This window comes from Microtus pennsylvanicus, chromosome 10, assembly GCF_037038515.1.
Source record: "Microtus pennsylvanicus isolate mMicPen1 chromosome 10, mMicPen1.hap1, whole genome shotgun sequence".
Taxonomy (NCBI): Eukaryota; Metazoa; Chordata; class Mammalia; order Rodentia; family Cricetidae; genus Microtus; species Microtus pennsylvanicus.
In genome coordinates, this window is record NC_134588.1 from 63,777,394 (window position 1) to 63,791,548 (window position 14,155).

General features: G+C 40.9%; 1 protein-coding gene across 3 annotated transcripts in view; it reads right to left on the reverse strand.

The window, feature by feature from the left end:
• Nucleotides 1-14,155, reverse strand: part of Fhit (fragile histidine triad diadenosine triphosphatase) — a 1,412,380-nt gene that overhangs the window by 14,952 nt on the left and 1,383,273 nt on the right. For all 3 annotated transcript variants that reach the window (XM_075987481.1, XM_075987482.1, XM_075987483.1), the window contains one exon: nucleotides 6,966-7,064. In XM_075987481.1, coding sequence (XP_075843596.1) covers nucleotides 6,966-7,064 — 99 coding nt within the window. The remainder of the gene's footprint in view (nucleotides 1-6,965; nucleotides 7,065-14,155) is intronic.

The following is a 14,155-nucleotide window of genomic DNA, read 5'->3' on the forward strand; positions in this document are numbered from 1 at the left end:
ATGAATTCAGAGGCGGAACATGGCAACTGCTTCCTGGCATTTTTTGGTGTGTTTATGGGTGAGCACACAGACACATATGCTTAGTATTCTTTTGGAAACAAACCACAAACATAATTTAAGATAATATGCTGATGTTATAGTCTTTCCTTATCTTTTTTTTTTTCTGCCAGTAAGTTAAAGGACTAAGAATTTGAGATCATTTGAATTAAATTTTAGGACAGAGACTTTCTCAGATGTGCTGATGATTAGTTGTGGGGCCAAAGTTAGTATAAGGAATGGGCCACATCTGGCTCACTCTTACTGTGGGGATTAATCCTGCCAGATTTCTGGCATTCCACTTAATTGCAGGGGTTTTGTAAGCATTCTCTTATGCACAAGCTCTAAATCTATCCTCTTCTCTGAGAGTCATGTGTACCTTCAGTGAAAAAGCAGCCCAAATGCAGGGCTCACCTCTGTGGGTTCCTCTCTTCTCCTGGCCATATAAAATTTGACTGTGTTGGTATCTCCAATGTGTCTAGATGTTCTGGACAGTTTTTTGGTTGAGCAGAGTAGGAAGTTTGAATTAGCGACAGAAGCACAAGTTGTGATTTTCTTTTCCATTCTGGTAGTCTGAAAACTTCTCCCCTCTATAGTTTTTAGTATTTCATAACTATTTGCCACCAATTTGTCATGAGTTCACCACACCAATAATTTGTTATCTTCAAAACATTAAATAATATGGGAAACAGTGACCTAGAACATTAACATAATAGTTTCATGTCTTATCCATTCGTTTTCTTTAAAACAGTCCTAGGGAGCACGTTGTGCATTCTCTATCAGTGCAATTCACAGATGAGTAAATTGATGAACGAAAGGGTGATCTGTCCTAGTTCAGAGAATAAATTTAGTGTCACTATTTTACTGAAAGTAAAAGTCAAAACTGCAGACAACTTGGGGCATCATCTTGAAGACTAAGAGTACATGGGATGTTTTTATTCACCCAGTGATGAAAACGAGAGTTTGGTCTCAAAGAGAACCAGCATGAGGTTGGGACATGCTTTTATAACTATGATGCTCATTGTATTGGCCTTTTTGTTTTGAAGTATCTTCTAGAATGTTCCATGTAAAGCACAAGACCAACACATTAACCTTAGATTCTTCTATTAATTGCCAGTAGAGCTTTTAAACTCTTGTTTCTAAAATGCTTGCATGAGGTTTCCATAGGGGACTCAAGGTTTGTTCTATGATAAGGGTAATGTGGGGCCCAAAGAGCCAGGTCACTGCAGGGGGGCGGGGGCAAAAAAGGAGAGGGAAGCAGAGAGTCATCTCTTGAAGAGCTGGATTACATGAAAATGTGGGTTTATTCCTCTCATTGTTATGTACCAGTACTGTTCTTTTTAGAAAATAATGTTCTCCCTCAATTTCCCTTAAGGGCAAAAGTATTTGGAGGAAGAAGAGAGAATGCATTAATTATATTGTGGGCTGAGATTAATTTACTAGTTATACTGCTAAACCCACTGAACCATTCCTTTTCTCCATAGGTATGAGGCAGAGGACAATTTCATAGATAAGGTACACTCTTAAATACCCACCACTCATGAACTAAATACACTGAGCTATATTTTGGCTTATTGGAGACGTCACTACTTTTGCTGGTGAACCCAGCTTGGATAACCCAGGTCGAGCAGCTATGTGATAACTTGGGTGATGTTCAAGCATGCCAAAATGATCCAGCAGTTACTCTGGAAGCAGTGGCTGGGGTCCCCTGGAGGCAGCGGAACAGGTGAAGTGGATAAATACCTGCTATTATTATGTGATGAGGTCAAGGATTAGTAATGTGAATTTTTATTGCCTTTCTTCATATTCACCTCCCCTGATCTCCAGGAGTCTTTTGCTAGAAAGGATGGAGGCAGGGAAAGACAAAACTCACACACTGTTAGAAGAGAACTCTCAAAGGCAAAAAGAACAAGTAGAGAAAGGAAAAGCCAGTGATTGGACAGCTTTATTTGAGGTTTGATAAAATAGAGTATGCAGACCCTAGGCACCCATCCATTCTGCAGATAGGGATGAAGAGCTATGTTTTACTGTATTTCCATTTTACTAGGTGCAAGTAAAAGTCTTAAACTCTATTTTTAAATTTTTCAAGATACGGTGTGTGTGTGTGTGTGTGGTGTGTGCATGCATGTGCTCACGAGTGCCTGCCTATGGAGACCAGAAGAGAGTGCTGAGTCCCCTAGAGCTGGAGTTAGAAGCCTTTGGGAGCCCAACTCAGGTCCTCGGAAAAGCAGCAGATGTACTTAGCCATTGAGCCGTTTCTCCAGCCTAAAACTCACATTTATTTATTTATCTTTTTGCTACTGGATCATACTTTCCTGAAAACAATTTTCTGTTGATTGCTCATGCTGTTGGAAAACTCATACGAGCAAAACTGAACCTGTGACACTAGCCATTTCTATTACAAGTAGAGACACATGTTCTTAGAAAAGTCTACCCCTCACCCACATCCCCACACCCTAAAATTTGTAGCCATCAGTGGCCTGCAGAAATATTTTTATTCAAACTATTTAGTTCAAGTACTATTTCTGCAAAATAATAAGCAAAATGAAAGCGTATTATGAATATTGGGGTAGACGGTCTTACAGATGACTATAACAACTTAAAAGAGTGACCATCCTGATAATTCTGCATAAGTCATTTCAGGGGACATTGTATCGGATCACTCTTGATGATTCTATGCTTTACCATTCTCACGCCCGAGAAACTTGGTCTATCTTTATGACCTTGCAATAGAAAGTACATTTGAGAAATGTAACACAAAGAGAAGGGCATAGAGGGATTCACGATCCAAAAGAAGCAAGGACTAGGGAGAAAAAGTAAAAATTCTCTTTTCTTGCTTCTGTTAAATAACCAACTGTGTCTGTTTCTGGCAGAGTAAAGAAGAATATACTCAGATGTATTCATTTTCAAATATTTAATCTTAAGGGGAGCATCATCTCTTACCATGCTAAAGAAAATGTGTGGTCATATCAATTAGGGGCTGATTGAAGGAGGATGGGCAGACAATTTCACTGCCGTTAATGAGGCTTCCTGCTCATGTGGTCCAGACTAAATCCCTCAAGCTCCAGCGCATGGCTGCCTCTTCCCCCCAAATTTCTTTCATGAATCCCTTGAGTCTTTCTCACTGAAAGCTGTTTGTGCGAAGGGCAGACCCTCTCTGTGGCTGGTGGGGTAGGTTTTAAGAGGCGTCATTTGCAGACTGAAGCATGGAATGAACAGGCAGACTTCTTGCTTCTGGTCAGCCTTGACCATCTGTGCATGACTATCACCGATTGTCCATCGGCTGAAATTATAGCGGCTTTTAAAAACTGCTGGTGCCCAAATCTTCCTTGACTGTACATCTGTAACTACTAATAATGTTGTTTGGGGCAGACTCGGTTGCTTTGAAATTGCACTGCACTGTTATAAGTAAATGAGCGGCAACCAATTATCTATGAAGTCAAGACACACACAGAGGAGGGAGAGTGTGATGAATTGGAGATGATCCCGCTGACACAACACAGTGTGGGAACCTGTCCTGCTTTGACGTCTCATCAAAGCTGGGAGGTGATGTTTACATATCTTCCAGCAGAGATCCCCCAGTTCCGGCAGGGAGGAGGAGATGACAGCATCATTCCGCCCCTGGTACACATGTTGCTGAATTAAAATTAAAAAGGCAGCAAATCCAAGTGTTAAATATCTACAGAGAGAATCATCACACTCCAGAAAGGAGGCAAGGTTAAAGAGATGCAGATCCAACTGTCACACGGCGAAATCCATCCCGGAAATCAGCTCAGTGTGCAGGGAAGCAATGTATAAATTCATCCAGGCAGAGAGGAGGCACTGAATTCCAGGAACCAAAGGAGTTCAGCCTCATCAGTGAGCTGGCTGACAGGCACTGAGACAGCTATAGCGTCACCCCAGCAACCAGTGAACTCCTAACTTCAGTGGTACAGCAAAAGCAGAGCCTGCTTTTTATGATTGCCTGAGAAATTCTGACCGAGTTGCATTCTGGTTGGACAAAGAGATAAAGAAGGAGGCTAAATCGCCATCTGCCTTGCAGAGGCATAGGGGAGGGGACGGAAAATTCCTCTAATGTTGTTGCCTTGATGACTGCCAAAGGCTGAGCATGCATGTGTAGCTTGGGTTAAATTTTAACTGTGTGGGTCCCAACAGCTCTTGTGTGCTGAGAGTGTGTGCATAGAGAAAACACAAAGTGTGGTTTCTACTTTATAAGACAACTCTACATACAGGGCAGTTCATGGCAGTAACACTCCTTTGTCTACCGATACAGGGTGTCTTCGCTGTAGGTGTTCGCATTCTTCTCTGAAATTCTTTGAAGGTGAACACAGACTCTTAGCAAGCAGAAGCCAGTCTCCTAGGTGAAGTAGCAATTCTGCGTAGACCTAATAGCCTGAGATGCAGCAGGTTTTCTTGTATCCTTGTACAACGAAGTGGCTAAGGGATGAGTTTGATTTTCTTCCATAGTTCTCATCTTCCCCACTGGGTGGGGTAGGTCTGGGGTCATTTTACTCTTGAATTCTGATCATCGCTGTTGATTTCCCAGAGGTGGCAATCATATTAAATGTCTCAGAGATTATTTTGTTACAATATTTCTAAATAAATCAAGTAGGGAGTCGCAGGGTCTCAATCTAGTGATAGCATTTAAGTCAAGGAGCAACTGGCCTTTCTTTCTAGAAGATAGAACGGAGCTCAGTCCTGGTAGTTGTAGGTGAACAACTACAGCGAGCTGGCATTTCAGAAGCACCGCATCTCCTTTCTATTTATGCTTAGACTTCTAATTAGAAGCAGTGTTCTCTTTGACATTGAGGCCAAGACTACCCAGTTTGAGATACATGTACTGCAATGCAAAAAGCGAATCACAGAAACAGTAAGTGAGCAGTTCCCTACAGGGTCCACAAAGAGAAGAGAAATTTATAGGGCAAGGGAGGGAGGAATGAGCTTAGGCGAACACTGGGCATGTGGTCAGATGATAGAGAAACCAGGAAGCAGGGCAGCCTAGTAGGAATCAGCACAGCTGAAGAAATCTACAAGTAGAGCAAAGTCAGTTGTGAAACCAATTGGGGCTTGTTTTGGTTCCTACTATCTTGTCCAGGGTGGTAGGGAGCCAGCTGCTGTGGAACAAAGGAATCGAGCAGCAGAGGAGAAAGTCCTTTTCTGAGGACACTAGACAGGCTACTAAGCGCAGAGGACTACTTGAGGGGTGATATTGGAGCTGGGGAAGGAAATATGAAGTGGCGGGAAAGGTGAGCAGTGTGACAACGAAGAATGACACAGATGGGTCGAGTCGTTGTGTTGGCATTGTGAATATTGTCCTTTTAAACCACGGAGCACAGAAAAAAAAATAATACGGCCGAGCTTGGGTTTTATAATAGGGTATTTTTCTTTGTATCTTCTCAGAAACAATTGATGATTATAATTCCTCCTGGGTCCCCATCCTATCTCTGGCTATGCCTCTTGAAAAATTTCAAGATTTTGAAGAGCAGCAACAAACCAAATCTTTCAAGTCATCCTGCCCAAGGTGGATATGCTGTTGTCAGAATTATCAGAAAAGTATGGGAAAGTCACGTTCATCTTAATTTCACATAAGCGAAAGGTATTTTCTTTAAGCCCGGGTAAATCTAAATGTTGCATTGGTACTCTAGAAAACACTATATGCAAGCTTGATATAAAGATAGAATTTGAAAATGGAGGGCCTAGTATCAAATAACTAAAGGGACTTACCTAAGGACCAGATGTACAGAGGGAGTAAATTTAGTCCCTTTGTATTGCACGTAGTGGTGATGCTCTTGATAAATTTTAAGGACCCTTCATCACATTAGGAGCAGTGGCTACATGTCTTTTTCTAGTCTTAATCCCCACACCAGGCTGCTGAATAGGTCAGTTATTTAGTCTGTAACCAGAGCCCACTAAAGAAAAATGCAAGTTTTAGTTAATAAAAACAATGAATAGGCCTGGTGCCCAAAAATGTTTGTATCACTGCCTAGAGCAGATGTCTTTCTGATAAGACTCGCTAGTTAAATAAATTTGCTCAGAAGGCAGGCAAATTCTGGACTTAAGGCAGAAGCACATAAGCATTGAGTTATAAGTCAAAATCTTAATGTATGCAGATAACTTCTTCTGAGGTAGACCCTTACGATTCCACAAAGGCCTCCGCCAAAGCCTAGAGTTTTCTTACCTCTACCTGAAAACACCCATTGTATAGGAAGCTCAGAAAAACAATTTCACTCTAATCAAGTGTGCCTGAAGATGTGGTACCCTCATTTCTACAGGTCATTCCAAAGTGACACACTAGACTTCTGAAGAGGAATTGGACAGAAAACTGTGTTTGGTCATGCCCATAGGCCGGGGTTCATTATCAATCCTATCTCTTCAGACAGAGGAGAAGGTGAACGGTGGTAAAGGTTAAAAGCAAACTATGACCGGTGGCTTCTCTGTACTCCATCAGGCAAAGGAACACAGACTTGACGCATGTTTGGCAGAACAAACTGAGCTTTGCAGTGCTTGGCTGCGGTGTCCTGCTTGTACTGAGCTGGAGAGGCATAGAGAAAGCCCGTGTCACTTGGAGAGTGGTGCAAGGCTATCATAATGGCTGAGAGCAACAACATGGCCTACTGAGGACACCAAGCAACCTGTGCTTCACGACCATGCTGGCACTCTCCTTGTGAAATGGCTTACTTGTAACTGCCTCTATGACACATCCAAAAATTACAAAGAAAGATAAATAAAAAGCGTAAATACTGGTTCCTGAACTTCCTCCCTTACCTCTTAAATAATCCTTCCTTGTATTCAAACTTGCTCATCCAACAAACATTCTCAAATCTCCTGTCTACAGCCTACACTTCACTTTATGTGGGCTGTTCCTGTTAATGCCTTATATTGTCCTATCTCTGGATTCACTGGGTGAAGGTGAAGGACTTGGTGTTTACCTGAAAGTAGACACGCAGTGCCTCAGCTTCTGCAGCCATCTCCTCCTCAGATCTCCAGAAGGCTGGGGAGTCCTCTTGTTCTTTGTCATGTTTCTGGAGCTTTGGGGGAAGAGAATAAAATAGGCTCGTGAAAGAATCCCTGAGATCTTCTTTAATAGTGTTGGGGAAAGGAGAGAGAGTGAAAATAACTTGCAAATTAGAGACCTGGAGGTGTATCTTAATTACGCTAATTGCCCAATTTTGAAAATAAAGAGTTTCACGTAAGAATTGACATTTCTTGCTTCTCTAATAAAATCGCAAGATTCGGCTGCACTGGGGTGGCTGCTGCTTCATGCTTGCCTGATGAGCAAGGGCCTGCGACAGACTAAGGCTGCGTAAAACAGGAGGCTGCTAGGGGCGGCATCCTGCTATTCAACACCCCTTCATTTTCTTGCGCTTATCAGCGCCATTTAATCATTGACAACCCTGACTGCAGTTGTCTCTGCCCATGCTCAGTCCCACCTTCTGGCCTGCAGCCTACCTATCAGTCTCTCTGGCTTTAGCTGTCTTTTATGAGCTCCAAGGAGTTGTAAGCATTCAGACCGGAAGAAACTCTGGGGTTAGACACTCAAGTCTCTTCCCTTTGGCTATCAGGCTACTGTAAAGAGTAGACTCATAACAAAGCAAAATTCCACAGATGTCCTGTGCTGGGGAAGGGAGACTGAGGTCCTGGTGCCCTGCAGGGGAGGGGTTAGCCAGACTTCACACGTGCCGACCGTGTCACAGCTGCACACGTCCTGGCTTCTTTCGTGTTCCTAGAAAGTCATAACTGTCACAAAGGAAGTAGAGAGAAACTGAGTCTTTCTTTCTGGGTCTGGCTAAACTGCACATGAACCCATTTTCCATGCACAGTTTGTTTTCTACTTTCTTTTAAGAAGTAGCAGGTTTATGAATTGAAGTGGATCTGCGACAACAGAAGCTAGGAGAAAACAGTATAGGAAATTAACAATGTAGTCTTAGTCAATTCAGTTCCTCTGTAGACAATTCTCTATCCATGTACAAACAAGAAACACACACACACACACACACACACATATAAAATACATAGTCACATATATTTTTGTATACATATATAGACTTATGAGCAAAGACATGTTTAAAATTGCTGTATAGAGTGAACCATGTGTTGTTCTATCAGAGAGCAGGTTTTTAGTAGAGTTTAATCTCTCTCTTGCTCACCTATTGTAATTCAGTTCTGTTACCAATGTGCCATTTCTTTAGCTGTGTGTGTGTGAGAGAGAGATAGAGACAGACAGACAGACTGCTGACTGACACACACACACACACACACACACACACACACACACACACACACACACAGAGCGCTAAAGGTCCAATTGCTCATAAGAAGTACAGTCTAGTGGTCCATGTCCAGGTGCTTAGATAGATGGCTGTGTAGCGCTGTCAATGACGGCCAACATTTATGATTTGGAAAGCAGCTTCTTTCATGCTCATATTTTGCACAATCCTTCCAGCTTCCCACAAGACACACTGCTTAACTCGATTTACTCTGAAGGAAATGGGGGCAGGGGAACTCAGGAAAATTATTTACTTGTCTAGGTAGGTAATGCTGGGTGCAAGCATTGTGCCCAACCAGTTTTCTTTGTCTTGGAGAATCCATACAAACGGGCAATTCCATAGTGATTGCTTTCATTTCGCTGCGTATCTGCTCACTTTGTACTGGGATGCTTTGAAAAAAACCTTGGGAGTTCAGCAAGGCATGCTGACCAGGTGCCTCCATGGGTCAGGTATGAACATGAGAAGCTGCTCATTAGAAACCGTGATAAAACGAAAGGGAGAGAATCACTGTACACATTTGTCCTGTGGCCTCCATACACATACTGTGGCATGTAGACCTAACCCTCATCACACAGACACACATACACATCTATACACACGCTCACACACATACACACACACACACACTACTAATAAATAAAAACTTTTAAACTAAAATAGTAATATTCATTGTCTTGTCCCTCAAACCCTCAGCCTACTGTAGAGACCCCACCCCAGCATCCTGCAGAACACAGAGACTTTCCACACTTATCTTAGAGCAGCTTTGTTGTGGAAGACAAAATAGTATGGGAAAGACATCCTTGCTTTCCGGCAAGGCTGTATTTCCACACCGAGGAAGTCTGGGCCTAAATGAGGCTCATTAGCATAGAACGAGGCCACAAATATCTTTATGAGGGTCATGGATCTTCCTTTCAGAATTTGGCTGCCAGCACACTGGTTTTCCATTTTGCCATACAGATTTAATTCTTCTTAGTGGAAGGAAAGCACATTAAGAAGTCATTTCCTTGCTGTAGAAGCAGATATGACGCAGTTGCTACAGGCGAGTCGGACGGGATTGCTATTCTACCCGAGAACTAATTTTCATTTTGCTACTACCTTTGGGTCTGTTATAAATCCATCTTGTAACAGTTTGATGGGGAAGACAAGGAGAGGTGCAAAAGCCGGAGAATGCGGCCTTCCCACCGTGGCGCTGCTGTCGGAAGACATAGCAAGCTTGTCAACACAAACCACACCAGATGATTCCAAATAATTTAGATGCTAAGAACATTAATGCTTCCTGGTTATTAGGCACCCTTCTGTTGGTGTCATATGCTTTACAGATGGCATCACTTAGACATTCTTTACAGGATCTAGGACACCAATAGATCAAGCTAAATAAGTTTGCAAAGTTCGGTTGGGCATGGCTGTGGGTAAACTTTTGAGGTTTCCTCTTACCCTCCCCAGTTGGAAGTTTTTCCTTTTCTTTAAGACAGCCGGACCCTGAATTTCTGTTGGACTTGCTAGAGAAACTGTAAAAGACACAGCTTACATCAAGGACTCTGATGAAATATTTAGAGATTTTGAAAAGAAAAAAAAAAATCCCAAAACTATTGAAGGAAAGATGTCCGTGTGTTTGGGTAAGGGCTCTAACATGAATAGAGGTATAGCTGTCAACTTGGATCTGTGCCAGCCACTTTTCACAGCCTACCAAAACCCACAGTTTTCAAGTCTCAGATATGAAATGTATGGTATTTGCACATAACCTTTATATATCATCGACATGCTTCCTGTTTGTAAACTGTCTATAAATCTCAATACAACACAAATGATGTGAAAATATTCATTCTGCTTGTGCTCAGCAGAGATGCCTTTGATTTTCTGGTTTTTTTGTTTGTTTTTTCTTTTTTTTTTTTGTCAGTGGTCACTTGAACCCTTAGATGACAAACTAGGCACAGACCCAGAGCTCACTGGGTCTCACTGGCTCACTCATCTTCATCTTTACGCCCATTCCTTGGGCCTTTTCAAAGGTATCACATCTGCCCTTTGGTAACCCCACTGCAGTGTGATTTTCTTTCGCTTAGCATACGTCAAAGGGGCTTCTGGGTGGTAAGATTTGTCAAAGTAGCATGATGCTAACTATTCAAGCGGTTTGCAGTCTCTTCAAGCACTGGGAGGCTTCAGACAGACAGGACAAAAAAAATTCTGCTCGAGAAGAGCCATGGTGGAGACTAGGAAATTAAACCTGCAGAAGTCTGTGGAAAAATTCTGAGGTAACCCAAGAATGTGGTGCAGTAGTCCAATGCATGGTTAACAAAGTAGAGTTCTACCATCTTAAACAACTGCTTTCCCAAAAGGCCAGTTTGACTTGTGTGAACCTGAATTTGGGGATTTCATTTGTAAACGAACTTCCAAGTGACTTTAGGCTGCGAGAAGAGAAAGGCAATTCCTAATTATCATCACACCCAATAGTCAATCTGTCCCTGAAGTGACAGGAAACAGTGTTCTCTCCTACACTCAAAGGCAAGGAAGACAGACACTGAACAGTTGATTTCCAGTGCTGTGGGATTGCCAAATAGAAGGGAGCTGGGTTAGGTCAGCTTGATACAAGCTTCAGAATCACCTAGATTTCACAAAGAAATGCTGTTATAATAAAAATAGTGATGGTGGCCAGGCAGGGTGACACACACCTTTTACCCCAACCCTTGGATGGATCTCCAGGACAGCAAGGGCTACACTGAAAGACTCTGTCTGAAGAAACAAACAAGAGAAGAGGGATGGGAGAGGGTGTTCCCTATGTAGTAGTCAACAAGGGCTCTCTACAGGTTGATAATTACAGTCTATAGACAATTGACTATAAAAGCTACTATTTATTTTAAAAGCCAAACTATTTATTTTAAAAATATCTTGACTTCAAAATTTAAGTAAAAAGATATGTTACTTTGAGAAAGAGGTTCTGCTTTGATTTCCTTGGGAAATGAAAGGTTGTGGATACATTCTGGGTTAAGAGAAAACAGATTGATGAAGGAAGAACTCCCTGAAAAATATATGATGGGAACAGGTGGCCAAGATGATCCAACATTTCAGAACTCATCTGTTGCCATTTCCTCTGAGTTCTACATCCAGAACAGCTTCATGGCTGCTGAATGACATGATCCAGTCTCACAGAATACTTCAGCAAAGACTTATCAATTATCCTGATTTTCCCAGAGTCCCTCAAACATCACCAGCACCCACAAACCACCAGGAAGCAGTCTATAAAACAATAGATACATTCCCAAAATATTGGTTATAAATGTTTGTTTTTATTTGAGGGTGGGATGATTATACATTGCTATTGGTTATAGTAAATTGTTTTCTAAAAGAAGAAAGAGGATTATGATATAGAAATGATGGAAAAGGGGGTATATTATTGAATCTACATTAATTCAAAAAACAACTGCTAATCTTAAAATCTTTAACATTTCAAGTTATACTGTATATATATTATACTGTTATTTGTTATATTGTATGTATATTCCTACTCTTGTTTAAAATATTGTGTTTATGCAGCTCAACTAAAAATACAATGTATAATTAAAATACAGATTAATAGTTATCTACAATAGTCAAACTTATAGTCATGTAAGTTAAGTTTTCAAGGTATACAAAGATATACTTCAGATAGATAGGTAATCTTCAAACATTTCAAAGACCTACAGAATATGGCATTTAAAATGTTTTAATAACTTAAGACTTTTCATGACAGTGAGACATGTTTGCTCCTGACAGTACGAATATACTCCGGAAAAGATGATGGGCATCAAAGAAACTCCACAGAAAGTGTATTTTCTTTATGAAAAAAGTTAGCCATGTGGGCAAAGAAAATGCTTTTGTTGTTGTAGAATATTATTTTAAGACATGTTACTTTTGTCCATGCTGTAGAACATTTGTTTTAATGATGTAAAGAAGTGTAGGTTTTGTTCATGCTGCATTTATTTAACCCTGTGAAGCTGTGATTCTTTGCCTGTCTAAAATACCTGATGGTCTAATAAAGAGCTGAACAGCTAATAAGAAGGCAGGAGAAAGGACAGATGGGGCTGTCTGGCAGAGAGAATAAATAGGAGGAAAATTTTAGGAAGAAAAAGAGGAGGACCAAGAGAAGGAGATCAAGTATTGACAAAAAGAAGGGGTTAGCCACCCAGTTAGAGTGAAAGTAAGATATACAGAAGTAAGAAAAAGGAAAAAAACCCAGAGGCAAAAGATAGATGGGTAAATTTAAGAAAAACTGGTTAGAAACAAGCCAAGCTATTTAAGGCTGGGCGTTTTTAAGTAAGAATAAGATTCTGTGAGTAATTTATTTGAGGGCCTAGTGGTTACCCCCCTCAAAGATCCTAAAAGTAAAGAGTAAAAAACAAACAACACCTTGTCTCAGTTGCTGACAGTTGTTGTCCAACCTTGACTAGCAGGACACAAGAAAGGCAACTGCCAAGATTTGCCAAGACAAGGTAGTACAGTCCTTCAAAATTCCCTGCTCACACTAAAGTCTGTTATATATGTTAGGCCTGTAGGCCAAAGATGTATGTCCTAACATTACATAGAAACCTTGGGTGACTGTCTAGACAGCCAACTGTTTCTGTCGTTTCTCACATTTTTTTGAAGTTGCTTGCCTGCACTTCCTACTTACTTGGGTAATATTTCTTTCTCAGTCTTTGATGGAGTTGAAGACTAGATAGTTATTATTATAATTTTTCTCAGTTATAATAAAAGGGTAGATTAGATACAAAACTTTAAACTCATCAAGATAAGAGAGATAATAGAGTATTTTCTCTAATTTTGACTAACACAAATGGACTGGATATTGTAACTAATTCTTCTTTGATAACTGTTTGCTGAATATAATTTTACTATGTTAAAGTTGAGAGCTTTCCTTTTGATCGGATAAAATGGGTGAAATGCTATGGGATAATCCTTCTGTATGCTGTGAATATATTGCTCTTATTGGTTAATAATAAATCCAATTAGGCCTGTAGCAAGGCAGAATAAGGCTAGTTGGGAAAACCAAACTAAAAATACTAAGAGGGAGGAAGGCAGAGCTGAGAGAGATGCAAGCCAGCTGCCAGAGGAACAAGACATACTAGGGAACAGGTAAAGCCACAGAACCATATGGCAAAGTGTAGGTGAATAGAAACTGGTTAATTTAAGTTGTTAGAGCTAGTTAATAACAAGCCTGAGCTAGAGGTCAAACATTCTATTATTATTGTGTGGAGCCTTGTGTAAACCATGAGCACTGCTTCAGTTCTATAGTGCACAAACTACAATATGCACACTTCTTCACATTTTAACATCTCTGAAATCAAAACATGACCTGTCATGAAGAGTGTGTCACAGTTCGATTATACGGGCTTTTATTTCTTAGTAATACACTGAATAGCGGCAACTCTGACTATGTTAGGATTTGATATACTGGAAGTCACCATCTCTCCTCCCTGTCTTAAGTCCCAGAAGCTAGATGTGACTCAGCTTACTGTGCCAGTGCTCGACATCAAGGCCCTCTTCCTTCTGATGCCACAAGAGCTAAAATTCCACACAGATGCTTTGTTATTTGAAGGAAGGTCTGTAGCAGAGTAACAAAACTTTCAAAAGACTTGAACCAAAGTCTTCATTCCTATTCAATTCCCTGAAGTCCGTGATGGCTCCTCCAAGGAAATTCTGTTTCTATAAAACTTTTGAAAAGAGATATTTTTTTTTAAATAAAGTATCTGCAGTCATCTCACTTGATCTGCTTGAAATGACTTTCGGGGAAGGAAGTGTTAAGAGGATTTCTGCTAGAAGTGCTGATACGTATGGATTCTGACACCACTCCTCTGCACATTGAGTGTGTTATCACAAGAAAT